The following is a 15,688-nucleotide window of genomic DNA, read 5'->3' on the forward strand; positions in this document are numbered from 1 at the left end:
CTAGACACTGGGCTGGCCAGACTCATTCCTGGGAAGAGAGGGGAATTAGGGTCTTCTCTAGAATTCTCTGCAGCCAGGTCTTGACCCTCTGTGGAGTCTCATTCCTCTGGTGGAGCTATGTCCAGGGTCCAGGTGGCTCCAGACTCTGTTTGGGAGGCCCAGGAATCAACTCCCCTATGCTGGGGGTGGGGGGGTGGGGAGGGACGATAAATTATGGAGGAGGAGCAGCATAGGTAGGGGGGAGCACCCTGGATTTGGACTGGAAAGTGATGGCTTCTGATTCCAGCCAACCTGCTACTAGTTCTGTGAATTCCAGCAGGCTGCTACCCTTCCTCAATCCTGCCTGGATCCCCATTTTCTTGTGTATAAGGCAGGAAAATCATGCTTGACAGCATTGGAGATGTGGTCTTGCCCTCTCCTCCCTCCATTCACAGGGCAGGAAACTGAGTCCTGAGAGGAGACAAGCCCCAGATTACTCAGGGCTCTGCAAAAAGCCAGGCTGGAGCTCAGGGCTCCTGGGTCCCCATCTCGTGCCTCTCGTGGCAACCATCCACAGACCATGAGCTTCCCAGGGTTATTTGGACACAGATGACATAACAGGCAGGAATGCGCTTTGGAAAAGTACATGACACTGGGCAAGTAAGAGTGCTGGGCCAACGTGCTACGATGGGCAAAGGGCTGGGGAAGAAGAAAGGTGGTGGGGCTCTGGCCCCTGGCAGCCTGGGGCATGAAGATCACAGGCAGGGAAGAGGCCGGCAGGTAGGAGAGCCCTGGGTGAGCAAGGTGCCTTGCTGGAGAAAGGGAGAGGACTTTTCTGCCTTTCAACATGAAGAAGCCGAGAGATGTGACATGAGGTCCCTAACTGATTGTGAGAGAATCAAACTGGGGAGGCAGAGAGGGGGTGGGCGCCAAAGCAGGACTGGTGCTCACCACTGATCGTTGTGTGCCACACCGGGCTGGGCGCTAGAGGGGACGGTCAGGAGCACCAAGCCACAGGCTTTGGCCTCAGTTTCCCCACAGAACCCAGAAGCAGCCCTGACTTCAAGATCCTCACAGATAGCACCGGGTTTATGGCGAATCAGACAGGTTCCTAGTACTGTCTTTTCATTTTCTAGAAGCTGTCAGGCCAACGATCTCCCATCAGAGACTGAGAAAGAGGAAGAGGCTCCGGCTAGCCTGAGCGCATAAGCAGAGTCTGTTCTTCACCAGGTGTGTGCTGGGACGGTCTCTCCCCACCGGGCCACCTGGCCCCTTCCTGGCCCAACTGTGGACATTCATCCTAGGCCGGGGCTTTCCTCGTGGTGGGCCGCACTCCCTTTGGTTCCCATCCTTCCCAAGTTCTCCCTTCTCTTAGCTCTCCAGGCAGCCTCCAGACCCAGGGCTGTCGGCCCTGTGTGGGTGGGGAGCACGGGACAGATGTCCTCTATGGGCCCTAGCCCAGCAAACTCACAGGGTGACCACTGAGATGAAGGGAGAGGCTGTCACAAGGCGCAGAGGGTCAAGGGAGAAGGGCTGAAGAGTGGCATTGAAGGCCCCCAAGGTGAGGCACACGTCTTCGCTCCCACGGGGTTTCTCACGGGGTTGTCCAAAGTGTGGGATCAGTGGAGAGCCAGATAGATTTCTCTAGTTCACATTAGAATAAATATAAATAGGATTTCATAAAGTGTGGCATGGCTTTATGATAGAATACAGAAAAAAGAAAGCTCTTTACCTATTGATTTGGGACACTTCCCAAGATACATTAAGTAAAAAGCTAGCTTCACAGTAGGGTGCATTGCCTGCTTAAAAAAAAAAAAAAAAAAGAAGAAGAAGAAGAAAAGGCTGAGGGTGGGGGGTGAGGCTGACCATACCTATCTACCTGCTTAAAATGACGCCCAAGAAGGGTAATGTGGCCCCTTGGGGGATCTGGATGGCAGAGGCTGGGTGAAGAGACTTTACTTTTACACCCTTCTGCATGTTTTTGAATTTTGAACCATGTGAGTGGGTCGTGTACTCAAAACATTTTCTTTATAAGCCCCTTGGTTTCATATTACTTAGAACAAAGCATTTAGATAAAAATATAAGTGAAATGTAATACAGAGGACGCGTGGATCTCTAAGAGCCATGCCGGTGGCACAGGAACTGTTTCCAGTGTGGCTCTGATGTTCCTGGGGTGTCTGGGCCTCCGAAGTTGCTCTCGGGGCTCGGCTGAGCAGCTATGGCCTCTGGCAGTGGGGGCTCCCGGGAGCCAAGGACAGACCCTTGGGCTGGTGCAGGTCAAGGTCACACTGTGCTTTAGAAAACCCGCCTACCCACGCCCTGGTTACATCCAGAGCCACCTGGGCCGGCTGCTGCACGAGGACTCAGGAAGACTCAGTGACCCGGGCTCCAGGCCCTGGATGAAGCAGGCCTGCGTCCTGACCCTTCATCAGGATGGGGTGGGGGCCTCCCCCAGGTCTGAATTCCAACACCAAGGTGGGAGAAGGTGTGGTGGGAGCCCTGGAGGGAGAGACTTCTAATTTTGCCTGGGGACAATCAAAGATAGGTTTGCAGGAGGTGACATTGGACTTGGGCCGTGAAGGACGTGCAGAGAGTCTGCCAAGTGGGGAAGCAGTGGCAAGACTGCATTCCAGGTAGACAGAACAGTACGTGCAGGGGAAGGAAGAGGGGCCTGACTCCGCTGGCTCAAACAGGGAGCGCTGGCTCAAACAGGGAGCGTTCAGTGTGGCTGGGTGTCAGGGCAGGGGGGGAGCCCACCGCAGCCCCCGGGCAGGCACGCCCCCTACCACACCCAGCTTGATGTGGGAAGAAAGCCGGAGAGAACCGCTGCCCTTCACTTGGGAGCTGGGATACCTGGAGGTCTCTGGGCTCAGTTTTCTGACGTAGGAAATGGGGGATCAGAATTCCTTCTCCCTAAAGACTTGCTGTCAAGACATGATAGAGCCTGGCAGGGTTCCCCTGACAAGCTGAATTAGGGAAGGATGGGAAGCCACTCTCCCCAGGGCCACCTCGGCGCATCTGCCCCCACCAGCTCTCTGCCTGCAACTGAAGGGCCCTGATGAAATCCATTCATTTCACAGGTTTCCTTCAGGGCCAAGCTGATGGACTACTTGGTGGAGACCTAGAGAAGGGGAACAATTGTGGAGTCTGGAATCTGTGACTCCCAGGAGCCCGCCCTGACACCCATCTGTGACCACCCTAGGGCTGAGGCTACCTTCTAGAACATCCTACCCTCTTCCGGGGTTTTCTCGTGGTGTCCTCTGCAGTCTCCAGCTCGGGCTTCTAGCAGTTGAGAATACCCACCTGCTGTTCACCCACCAGTTGGGGAATTCCCGCCAAGAATGGGACCTGGGTCTTACCCAGCCCTGCAGCCAGAGTGCCCAGGGTAGGGGGCATAGTACAGAACATTTGTAAAACAAACCACTTCTGGATTTCGCTTTCAGGCAAAACAGGCTCCATGTGTATCCATTTTGCCAGAGCCATGCTCATCCTAAGAGATTTTACCTTGGCCATTTATCAAACCCCTGGTGGGTACTAGAACATCAGCTCTGAAGGCAGACACAGGCTAACAGGAACTCCCAACTCCCGGGTGAAATGAGGCAGACCCGAGTTCAAATCCTGACTAAGGAGTGCCACAGATCTGAGTTCAGCAAACGCCCAGGCTCAGGGTGCGGCATAGAGAAGGATGTCACACCCCCACCCCCATCAGCCCTATCCCAAGGCGAGGGGCCTCCCCTTCCTGGGAAGCCACTGATGAGGTGTCAGCCTCAGGACCTCTCCTCCCACACACCGGGATGCCAGATGGCACCGGCCGTGTCACGTAACTTGCTAAGCACCGTGGCCTTTTGACCCATGCCCATGTGCCCTTCCCAGCACAGTGCTCCAGCCCTGGGCTTGGCCTACAGTAGGCCCTTGGTCAATATTGGCAGAAGGAGGGCATGTGGCTACTGCCATTCAGAGGTAGGGCATTCCTTGCTAGAGGAAGGCCCAGGTGTTGGCACAATCCAGATGTTGCTCCCATCCTATCCGCTTCCCACAGCCTCCCTCATGGTTTCCTGATGTGCACAGAGGCACACGACATGGGCTTCCTAACTGCCTGGTCCCCAGTTCTAAGGAGGACAGGAGGGGGCGAGGCAGGGGAGTAGAATCCATAACAGCTCCCTTTTCATTTCTTTTGTGTACGTTTTTCCTAGGATCTCATTGGAACAAAATTCTGGACAGAAGAGAAAGAAAAGAAAAGAAAAGAGAAGAGAAGAGAAGAGAAGAGAAGAGAAGAGAAGAGAAGAGAAGAGAAGCCCAAGGAATTGCAGAATTGCTGTAACAGTCTCGTGTGACAGATGGGGACCTCAGGTCAGAGAGCAAACTCCCAGAATAGTCAGCAAACAAAAGCCAGGGCTGGAACTTGAGTCCTTTCGATTGCTTGACTGACAGTTTACCCTCTGACCTCTTCCATCCTGCCAAGTCTTTTAAAAAAGAAGAGTGATGGGTTACCCCTCCAAAGCCTAACCTTCAGGTGACCTCAGGCACTGGCTCCTCTGGAGGCCATCTCCTCAGAGCTCTCCCCATGATGTCAGAACTTCTGCATGGCTGAGCCTCCCCTGCACCCCACGGTGGCCCTGGGGGCAGAAGGTACTCATCAATCTTAAAAGCAGAGAGGAGAGGAGGGAGCTGCTGCATTTATCAGTACCTGCAGCACCAGTGAGGCACCAGGCACCATGCCAGGGTCTGCTTCCACATCTGTTCCACCATGAACAGGCGCTGGGGGAGACACTGCTCCCACTTCACGGACGAGAAAACGGGAGGCTGGAGAGGAAAAGGTGGATAACCAGAAGGTCCTTGGCTTCTGTGACGCTTCTGGTAGGAGGTCTCTGACACCAAGTCCTATGCCCTTCCTGCCCCTGTCCTCCCCCTTGCTTCTGGGCACTGGCCCCTGAAGAAAACAAGGCTTCTACCCTGTGCTCTCTGTGTAGGTCAAATTCTATCCTAGCAACCTTTGGGGCCTTGCCCTGTCCGAGCCAGGATAGCCCAGGCCAAAGCTCAGAAACCTCTGGTCACTTGGGTGGATTTTGCTCTAAGCCTCAGTTGGCGAACTATGGCCTGTTGGCCAAATCCAGCCTGCCAGCTAAGAATGGGATAACATTTTTAAGTGGCTGGAAAAGGGGGAAAAAAAAAAGACTAATATTTTGTGTGACATGAAAAGGATATCAAACTCTTTCAGTGACCACTAATAACATATTATTGGAACACGGTCACACTCACTGATTTATATATTGTTTATAGCTGCTTTTGTGCTACAATGGCACAGGGACTGCATGGGCCACGGAGCAGAAAAGGTTTGTCAGCTTCTACTTGAAGCCGTAAGTCCTTGGAACTGCTATGTGCAAACCTAGCACAAGAACCACACAGGATTTTCCGAGCCTTCCACGTCATACCAGAGCATCTTCTTTAAGTAACCAAAAAGGTGTTTGTCCTAAAACGGGATGTTAGGGGATCCCTGAGTGGCTCAGTGGTTTAGCGCCTGCCTTCAGCCCAGGGCGTGATCCTGAAGTCCCAGGATCGACATCCGGCTCCCTGCATGGAGCCTGCTCCTCCCTCTACCTGTGTCTCTGCCTCTCTCTGTGTGTCTCTCATGAATAAATAAAATCTAAAAAAAACAAAAAAAAACAAAAAAACAAAAAAAACCAGGATGTTAAAAGCAACAAAGTGGTTCCGTGGGGGGCTGTGTGCATGGGCCTTGGGCAGGTCCCAACATCTGAAAAAGTGGACACCCCTGATAGGTACCCATTCCAATGGTGAGATGGGCACCAAATCGACCTGATGAGTTAATTTGGTCAGAACATGAGAATATGCAGAGGTCCCTGTTGGTGGACAAGTCCCAGCTCCCCTCACTTGTGTGACCTTCAAAAAGCCCAATCCCTCCAGACTTCTTTTTCTCCACAAGAGAAGTTTCCTAATAATACATTTCTAAGGAAAAAAAAAAAACATTACTAAGGAAAGATAATACCTGAATGCTTGTTCCCTACACTATTCTAGCCAATGAGCATTCGGCAATAAACCAAACCAAACTCCTGCCTTCATGAAACTTGATATTTAAGTTGGGGTTGGGAAGACAGAAAATAAAAACCTAAAAGACATCAGGTGGCGAGTGGTATGAAGAAAGAAAGTGCTGTATCTTAATCACAGTGGGACATGCCTGTAACGGAATATTATGCAGCTGTTGGAAAGAATGAAGCACATCTGTATGTCTCCGATACGAAGCGAGTGCCAGGGTAGATTGCTAAGGGGAAAAGCAAGGTGAAAAACAATGTGTAGGATGTACATTTTGTGTAAGGAAGGAGGAGAAAATGAACTTGTATAATGGCACTTGGCTTGTATGTGCAGAGTAGATACAACTGTAAACACTGACCTGTCACCCACCTAGTGGTGGGTGAACAGGATAGGGTGTGTGGGGCGCAAAGAACCATGTAGAAAGCGCGATCCAGTTATAGGCACCCACATTCACCTGCCCAAAAAGAGGTCTGTTGAGGAGAAATGCCAAACCATTACAACTGGGAGAAGACATTTACTCTTACTTGGTATGCTTCTCTATAGTTGACTATCACTTCCAAACATCTACGACCTGACCAGAGAGGTAAGATTATCACCCCCACGGCAGTGGAAACAGGCTTCAACAGGATGTGTGGCTTCCCTGAGGTCAAATGATAGAGCTGTTTCTGAGGCCGGCTCTGGGCTAGGCAACCTGGGGGACACATCCTGTCCAGCAGAGGCCTCGGTGGCCAAAGCTTCCATAAGCTGGCTCTGGCAAGAGGTCTCTCCCCTTCTGGGGTGCCAAGGCCCCTGGGAGGCCAAAGCCAGCAAAGGGTTGGTGCTGAGGTCTTAGAGAGGGTGAACTCTGCCCTCGGGGATCCCTGGGTGGCTCAGTGGTTTGGCCCCTGCCTTTCGCCCAAGGCATGATCCTGGAGTCCTGGGATTGAGTCCCACATGGGGCTCCTGGCATGGAGCCTGCTTCTTCTCCCTCTGCCTGTGTCTCTGCCTCTGTGTGTGTGTGTCTCATAAATAAATAAAATCTTAAACACACACACACACACACACACACACACACACACACACAAAACTCTGCCCTTGTTCTACCCTGAGTACAGGCCGAGGAGCCCTGCTCAGTTAACTACAAAATCCCAACGTTTATGCATTGGCTACTGCCTCCCTGGCTTGGTGGCTGGGGGCAGAGCCTCAGCCTCACTCCACCCCTCCCACGGAGGGAGGTAACAATCAGAGGTTTGTTTTGGAGGCCAGGCTTGACCTGCCAGCCTGGTCCCAGCCTCTCTGGGCCCAGGAAGCCAACGAGAAGCAGCACTCTCAGCCTCCACCATCCTGGCTGCCCATTACTGAACTGAATGGCTTTGTGACCTGCGTGCCCAGGAGCGGGGCAGGAGAAGGATGAGGCTGCAAGTCCCAAGCCAATGCTGCACACTTCCCCCTTTGTTCCGGGCTTACCCGGCTCTGCCAACTCTGGGGGAGGGGGAACTGGATGCCTGTACCCTCAGAGCCAGAGGAGAGCTCTAGGCCCTGCCACCCCGTGACCAGCAGGCACTGGGTATAGCTGAGCTCCCTGAAGTCACAAGCTGATTACGGGGGATTTGGGACTGACCCAGCAGCGGGGCAAGTAGGCTTGGGTCCCCGAATGGCTCAGCATGGGACAAGGATCGTAATGGAGATGTTTACACTGTCTGTGCACCCAAACCAGCCATAGAAAGGGTCTTCCCACATAAATAGCCACCACTTTGAGTTGGGGAACTTGGCCGGTCTCACCATACCTGGCCACGGGGGAGCAGGCGTCCAGCTCTACAGCTCTGAGGAAAGCCACTTGCCCAAGGTCATGTTTTGTTTCCATTCACAGAAGGATTTCAGTTGTCAAGTTATGTCTAATCCAACCTTTAAACTCCTACTGCACCCAGGAGCTTGGAAAGTCCTAGAGTGTAGGAATTCCTGCTCATTTGGGGTGAGTGGAGGGTGGCACACTGGACAAGGGTTTGGAAAACAGTGTCCTTTTTAAAACACTCTGGAACACCTCAAATTCTTTGTAACAGCCTTATCTTGGACAAGTTTCTTTCCTTCGTGGGCCTCAGTTGCTCCATCTGTCCAATGGAAGGCTAGGCCATGCACTAGAAAGTCTTTTCCTGCTCCCACTTTCCTTTACCCTCTTATGTCATCCTAGAAAGGCTGGCAGCACGTTTTGCAGTAGGAGGCTCAGTGTGTGACCTTGGGAAAGTCATTTTTCACTAGACAGTGATGTCACCGCGGCTTGTATCTCCCTCACAGGGGAGGCAGGGCAGCCACATTAGCTGACCCATCTCTGGGCCCGGACTCCCAGCCAGGTGCTACCTCTGCAAACAAGCCTCCCAACAAACTTCTGCTGCAGAAGAGTTAGCCAGTGGGATCTTTAGCAACCGCCCCTCAAGGCCTGGGCATCCCGGGGCTCCCCAAAAGCTCATATTGTCAGAATGCCAGACTTCTGGATAGAGGCCACAACCCAGGTGGGACCCAGGTAAGTGCAGTGAGTCGTGGAAGTCCAAAGAAGAAAGGAATATTTATGGAGTGTCTGTGGAGACAAACACATTTTTGTCTGAATCCTTACACTCTAATAATGAAAATGACATCACTCTGCAGATGAGGCAACTAAAGTAAACTGGAATTCAAAACCACATCCACAGGACTTCAAAAGTCTATGCTTTTGGATCGTGTAGGAGGCGCAGTCAGTGAGGCGTCTGCCTTCAGCTCAGGTCATGATCCTGGGGTCCTGGGATCCAGCCCCCCATCAGCTCCCTGCTCCGCTGGGAGCCTCTCCTCACTCTGCCATTTCCTCCTGCTTCTGCGCAACCCCCCCCCCCCCCCCCCGCCCAACCGCGTCCCTATGTCAAATAAATAAATAAATTCTTAAAAAAAAAAAAGTGTATGCTCTTCATACCACTGGGGGGCTGAGGAGCTCTGCAGATTTCTGATTTCTCTTTTATCTGGAAGGCAGAGGCCCCACAGAGGCCCAGGGCACCACAAGGGACCAGCGAGGAACTCTTCACAAAGGGCTGGGGAGATGTCCTCGCCTGCTGCCCAGGAGGGGGCATGCGTGAACTTCTGGCTGGGAGAGGAGGCATGCAACCTGTCCCCCATTTCCTACTCAGTTAAACTTAGTGTGATGTGCAGAGAAAAGGACAGAACGCAGGGAGGTCAGTAGAGTCTATTCTCAGGGGCTAGGAGGTGAAGGGGAGCACAGCAGAAAGAACTTCAGGGCGCCCTGCTGGCTCAGTTGGTAAAGCATGCGGCTGTTGGTCTCGGGGTTGCGAGTCTGAGCCCCAAGGTAGGCATAGAGATTACTTAAAAATTAAAAACAAAAACAAAACCCACTTTAAAAGAGAGAGAAAGAACTTCAGAGTCAGACACCTGCTTGAAAGACCCGGGTAAGGGAGGTAACCTCTCCAGGCCTGGGTCTATACACCCTGTACAAAAGGGCTGTACTTGCTGATCAAACTGGCAGCCTCCAAAGAGAGAGTCTTTATTCCAGAATATATACTAGTGACCCAGAGAGGGTTTAACCATTAAAAAAAAAAAATGTTTTTTTTTTTTAAACCATAACTGTTATCTGCGTCTTTTTACGTCTCTCTTTTTTTTTTAAAGATTTTATTTATTTATTCATGACATACATAGGGAGATGCAGAGAGAGGCAGAGACACAAGCAGAGGGAGAAGCAGGCTCCACGCAGGGAGGGACGGCGGTCCCAGGTCTCTAGGATCACGCCCTGGGCTGAAGGCGGCGCTAAACCACTGAGCTACCTGGGCTGCCCCAATTCTATCTTAAGTAGGCATATAATCTACTAGTATAACAGTGTATGTATATGAATTTATTAATACAGATAAACCACTAAGCAGGATGTGCTCCAAAGTTATTTACTGATGGGCAGACGGTCCAAGCTTGGAGTATTGCTCGAAAACACCTACCAGCTACAGCATTTAGAACCAACTCATACAAGAGCAGCCTTAGAATTTAGGCAAATTCTCTGATCAGCCCAAAATTCAAGAAAGGATGTGGTGAGACGGGCTAGCGGAGACTGAGAACCCTTTTTCACCGGCCTGGGTTCAAATCCAGCCCTGCTTAGAGCTGTGGGACTTCATGAAAGTTACCTCTCTTCTCTGAGCTCCAGGCGTGTGAGCCACTAGGGCTCCTTACAGAGGGTCAGTGTGACACGGTGGCATTTTAGCCAGAAGTCTAGTAAACTGTTAAGTGGCTACTGATTTTTCTCCTACACTTTTCTGTCTCTGCTCAGAATATTCTTATCCACTCCAAAACAAACAAACAAACAAACAAAAAACCCCAGGTCCTGCGGAGCAAGACAGTTCTGACTCTTGAGGAAGTAAAAGAGAAAAGTCCTTCTCTTTCATAAAGAAACTGAGGCCCAGAGAAGTTAAGTGGCCCGTGAGAGCCCCGAGATAAAACAGTAAATATGTGGACTCCAGGGTCTCAAGCCCTTATCAGTAGCTGGAGTCACTTGTTTGATTTTTATTTCGTTATATCCATATGCCAGGATAAAGGTTCACCCAGGACTGTTGGGGTTGGGGGCGGGGGGGAGACTCGGGGTCTCATTTCTTTTTTTTTAGAATTTTTAAATTTATTTATGATAGTCACAGAGAGAGAGAGAGAGAGAGGCAGAGACACAAGCAGGCTCCATGCAGGGAGCCCGACGTGGGACTAGATCCCGGGTCTCCAGGATCGCGCCCTGGGCCAAAGGCAGGCGCCAAACCGCTGCGCCACCCTTTGGAGGGATCCCTCGGGGTCTCATTTCAAGCCCAAGGGCCAGGTGAGGTGAAACAAGTTGTCTGAATTCAACAGGTACGAAGGAGCCTTTCCCGGCGGAGAGGGCAGCCGGGCCTCAGGCAGGCGCGCTCGGCCCAGGCGAGACCCCAGGGGGCCCCTCGCAGTCCCGCTGGACCCCTGGGCAGCCCGCGGGAGCGCAGTTCTAACCCGCACTCCGGGTTTAAAAAAGGTGGCGGTGGGGGTGGGGAGGGGGACATCCTTGTGCCTCCCCTGCCAAAGGACCTGAGAAAATTCAGGAGGGGGCGCTTCAAAAAAAGAAAGTCATTTTAAAAGATTCTATGCAAGGGGTAAGAGAGGGTAAGAAACAATGCCCCGCACGCATTTGAGGGGATCCGTAAGTATTTGCTGAAAAGGAACCGTTCTGAGAGTCACAAAGCTCCCCAGCGCGACGAGCGTCTCTAAGAGGAAGAAAGAGATCCTACATGGGCAGCTGCTTGCCCCCAGGGGAAGAGACCGCGTCGAACCCCGGCAGCGGCCGCGGGGCCCCCGGGCCGCCGACCCCGGCGCGCGCACCTCCCGCTGGGGCTCCTGCTGGGCCCCCCCCGGCCGGGCCCCCGGGACGGTGGGCGCGCCCTCGGCCCGGCCACCTCCGAGCACCTCTCCCCGCACTGGGGCCTGCGCCACGCAGAAGGGGGCCTCGGAGGCCCGGGCATCCCGGCCGCAGGCGTCCCCCGCGCTTCGGGCCCTCGCAGGGCGGGCGCCGGGAGCGCGCGAGGCCGGTCCCCCGCCCAGCTGCAGGCCGCGCGCGGAGCGTGGCCCCGGGGCGCAGGGCAGCCGCGCCGAGCCCGCCGGGTGGGGGCGGGTCCTGCCGCCTCCGCGCGCCGGGGCCGGGGCCGGGCCGGGGGCTCGGCCGGCTCAGCCAATGGGCGCCGCGCTCGCGCCCCCTCCCCCGCCCCGGGAGGAGTCGGCGCGGGGCCTCGGCCGGGGCGGTCGTGAGCGACGTGCGGCGCCCGGGCCCCCGGTGCCGCGGCCTCCCCCGGCCTCCCCCGGCCTCCCCCGGCCGCGTGGACCGCGCGGCGCCCCCGGAAGGAAGCCGGAGAGGCAGTGCGGGCGCCGAGGACGCCGCGGAGCCCCGCGCCCCGCGCCCCGCGCCCGCGCCCCCCGCCCCGGCAGGGCGCGGCGCTCCAGGCGGCGCCCGGGAGTGCGGGGGGCTCGGAGGCCAGCGCGGCCGGGGGCGGCGGGTCCGCGCCGGGTTCGGGGCGGGGCGGGGCGGGGCGGGGCGGGCGCGCCACTCACCTTGCTGCTGGGCTCCATGGCCGCGCTGCGCCGGAGGCTCTGCGAGCGCCGGGTGCGCGGGCGGCGACGGGCGGGCGGGCTGCGCTCTCCGGCTGCGGCTGCGGCTGCGGCTGCGGCTGCGGCTCCGGCTCCGCTCCCCGGGGCTCCCGCCGCGAACCGGACGCGGTCGCTCGGCCTCCCGCTCCCTGGCGAGCTCGCTCCCGAGACCCGGGGCCCGCGACCTGCGCGCCAGCCGGGCAGCCTCCAGCTTGTCGCCCTCAGCCCGGAGAGGGAGTTTATAGGACCCCGGCCATTGGCTGGCCGGCCGGCGTGTGGGGGGCGTGGGGGAGGGCCGGGGGCGGGGCCCGGGGCACGTCCGGGGCGGGGCCCGCGGGGGCGGGGCGGGGCGGGGCGGGGCGGGGAGGGGGCTGCGAGGCGGGCCGGCGCGGCGCTGGGGCCCCCCGGGGCGCCCTGGGGCGGGGAGGCGCGTCCGCTGGGCGACGCCGAGCCAGTGTGCGCACCTCTCTGAGCCTCGGCGCCCTCCTGCGAAATGGCGGAGCCGAAGGGAGGACTCTGGAGTCCTCCCTCCGCCGCCGGAGGACCTCGGGGAAACTCGGGACCGACAGAGGACCGAGCCTAGGCTCCTTAGGAAGCTCGAGCGAGTTAACGTTTCTAGAGTGCGTAGGGCGGCATCTGTTTCGTTGTAAGCAGTAGGTCAGGATCTGTTGGACCAACTACAGGAGGTCTCGCTCCGCGACTTTCTCCTAGCCCCTCTCCACCCCCGACATTCCTGTTTGCAAGCCAAGCCTTGCTTTAGCACGGGCTGGGCCCTCTGCCGGAAAATCATACCCACCTCCTCCCTGGGCTCTCCTGTCACCGCCTTGGTGAAATCTTCTCTACCCCTGACACTACATGCGAACCCATGGCGACAGGTGAGTGCTGAGAACACATGGGTCCTTGGGTTTGAGCCAGTTCTGTATAGTACACCGGGTCCTAGCACCATCCTAGGCAACCTGCTGGCCTTTGAGCCGGTTTCATCAAAGGTAAAACGGAATCAATACCACCTCCAAGCTTCATGTGCTGTCATGAGAGAATTTCTAGAAAGTTGATGAAGTTCTCAGCACTTGCTGACACACAGGAAGTCCTTTTTTTTTTTTTTCCTAATGGCGGTGGTAACATTTCACCTTATTTCCTCTTCTAAACCCAAGTCTTACTTGAGACATGGCGAAGGGAAAGACCCCCCTGTCCAAAGTCCTGAGGTCAGGCTGAGTGTCCCCCTTTCCCTGTGGAGAGGGACAGGGAGGGGTTACTTCTGGTTGGAAAGGAGGAGGCTGAGCTGACCACATGACTGCTGGACTCATCTGTCCAGACTGGGTGTCCAGTGCTGCCAAGGGGGCACCCGGGCTGGGTGTGGAGCAGCCCATGGACGGGGAGCAAGAGCCTTCCAGGCACACCGCTGCCCACCGCTTCTATTTCTCTGGTCTCCCAGCTGCTCAGCCTGCAAAGTGTGGGGGTTCCTCTTGCCACCACAAGCCTCCACCCCAGTACCAGAGGCCACAAAGTCCTGCTGCTTTCACTCCACGTATCCCTTCCCCCCCATCCTCCCTCCCTTCCTGCTGTTTGCAGGGCCTCCACTCCTCTGCTCTCACCTCCTCTAGTCCTAACCAGCACTTTCAGGCTCATATGTCTGATGCTGCTTGAGAGGGAGCAGGCCCTGGCTTAGTTCACGAGCTCTCCTGCCTGACCTCTCCCACTGGGCATTTTCTTGTTTCTACCTTTGCTCGGGTTGTTTCTGAGCCACCCTCAGTGTGCCACAGTGCTTCTGATGGCACAGAGGACCTCTGGAATGGGGCTTCCGGAAAGGGTCCCAGAGTCCCCCAGGAAAGAAGCTTTATCTTCTTTACCCTTGGGTGTTTCTCAGTGAGCTCCTGGTCCTGTCTTCCCCCAGATGGAGCCCCACCGAGGATGGCTTCTGTGGGGGAGACACATGGGTGGAAGGAGTGAATGCAGGCAGTAATGAATGATCCTATGAGGAGCTAGCCTGCCTGTTTCTGCCAACACTTGAAGTCTTTCCCTAAGTACCTTTCTGGTTTTGCCACTTTCCTGCTCAGAGTCTCCATAGCTCCCGGTTTCCAGGCATATTGTGTAGGCCTCTTCTCAGCTGGGGGTATGTCTCATTCAGCCCACGGGTCACACTCACCACCAGGCTCCCTTTCCTTCTCTAGGCCAGCCCTGTGTGGGTCACTTCCCCAGGGTCAGAGGCATGTGAGTCTGTTGCTAGCCTGGGGAGCCCCCGAACTGGAAAGGATGCCAGAGGGGAAATGGGCAGCAATAATACCAAGTGGAGTGTGCAGGGATGAGAATGTGTACAGGAGAAGAACTTGTGCCATAGAGGAAGGCGAGGGGGTAGAGAGAGCTTCAGAGAAGATAGGGGGCATGCAGAGCTGGGTGTGGAAGGCTGAATACCAGGCAGACCATAGGGAAGGCCATTTTCGGCAGAGGGAAGAACATGCACAAAAGCAGCAGACGGGGGATCCCTGGGTAGCTCAGCGGTTTAACCCCTGCCTTTGGCCCAGGGCATGATCCTGGAGACCCGGGATCGAGTCCCACCTTGGGCTCCCTGCACGGAGCCTGCTTGTGTCTCTGCCTCTTTCTCTCTCTCTCTCTGTCTCTCATGAATAAATAAATAAAATCTTTAAAAAAAAAAAAAATCACGGAGCAAATCCCTTCTCTCTGCCTGTGTCTCTGCCTCTCTCTATGTCTGTCATGAATAAATAAATAAAATCTTTATTTAAAAAAAAAAAAAGCAGCAGACAGGCAGAGAGTAACTGCTGGAAGGAAGGAAGGATCTCTAGACCACACTCAGAGACTGAGCGTGGATGCCCGGATTCAGATTGGAGTCCCAGCTCTTGCTATTTACTTAACAAACATCACTGAGGGCAGCCTGGGTGGCTCAGGGGTTTAGTGCTGCCTTCAGCCCAGGGCCTGATCCTGGAGACCCGGGATCGAGTCCCATGTCGGGCTCCCTGCATGGAGCCTGCTTGTGTCTCTGCTTCTCTCTCTCTCTCTCTCTCTCTCTCTCTGTCTCTCATGAATAAATAAATAAAATCTTTCAAAAACAACAACAACAACAAAAAATCACTGAGCAAATCCCTTCTCTCTGAGCCTCAAGACTCATATCTGTAAAATGGGTTTAATGATTCCCTCTTGGGCAGGCCTGAGGAAAAATGGATGTGTATAGAAGTTTATCCCAATAAACAGTGCTAATTCATTTTTTAAATTGTATTTATTTATTCATGAGACACACAGAGAGAGCCAGAGACACAGGCAGAGGCAGAAGCAGGCTCCCAGAGGGGAGCCGGATGTGGGACTCGATCCCAGGACCCCCGAGATCATGGCCCCAGCCAAAGGCAGAAGCTTAACCTCTGAGCCACACAGGTGCCCCAACAGTACTAATTCATGATGTCCCATCCAATCCCCTTCCCCTGGCGAGGGTAGCACTAGAAGACAAAGCAGAGTGGCTAGAAACACAGCCTTGCTCTTGCCGCGCACCTCACCCTACGCGCCCAAACAGACCCCCATTATCTGCTTGAAATTCCATTTCTAGGTCTTCTCTCTCTATAAAAATTTC

General features: G+C 54.9%; 1 protein-coding gene and 1 long non-coding RNA gene across 2 annotated transcripts in view; one reads left to right on the forward strand and one right to left on the reverse strand.

Annotated features, from left to right (window-relative positions):
• SLC2A1 (solute carrier family 2 member 1) overlaps positions 1–12,981 on the reverse strand; it is a 29,298-nt gene extending 16,317 nt beyond the window's left edge. Inside the window, exons 1-2 of the mRNA XM_041738020.1 lie at positions 12,978–12,981; positions 12,079–12,374 (exon numbers count right to left, since the gene is read on the reverse strand). Coding sequence (XP_041593954.1) covers positions 12,079–12,374; positions 12,978–12,981 — 300 coding nt within the window. The remainder of the gene's footprint in view (positions 1–12,078; positions 12,375–12,977) is intronic.
• Positions 270–5,485, forward strand: LOC121481557. Its single transcript, XR_005985316.1, has 3 exons — positions 270–759; positions 1,116–1,209; positions 4,173–5,485. It is a non-coding gene; the product is annotated as an uncharacterized LOC121481557 (long non-coding RNA).
• Positions 12,982–15,688: the final 2,707 nt, after the last annotated feature.

The sequence above is a fragment of the Vulpes lagopus genome, chromosome 23 (genome assembly GCF_018345385.1).
Source record: "Vulpes lagopus strain Blue_001 chromosome 23, ASM1834538v1, whole genome shotgun sequence".
Classification (NCBI taxonomy): domain Eukaryota; kingdom Metazoa; phylum Chordata; class Mammalia; order Carnivora; family Canidae; genus Vulpes; species Vulpes lagopus.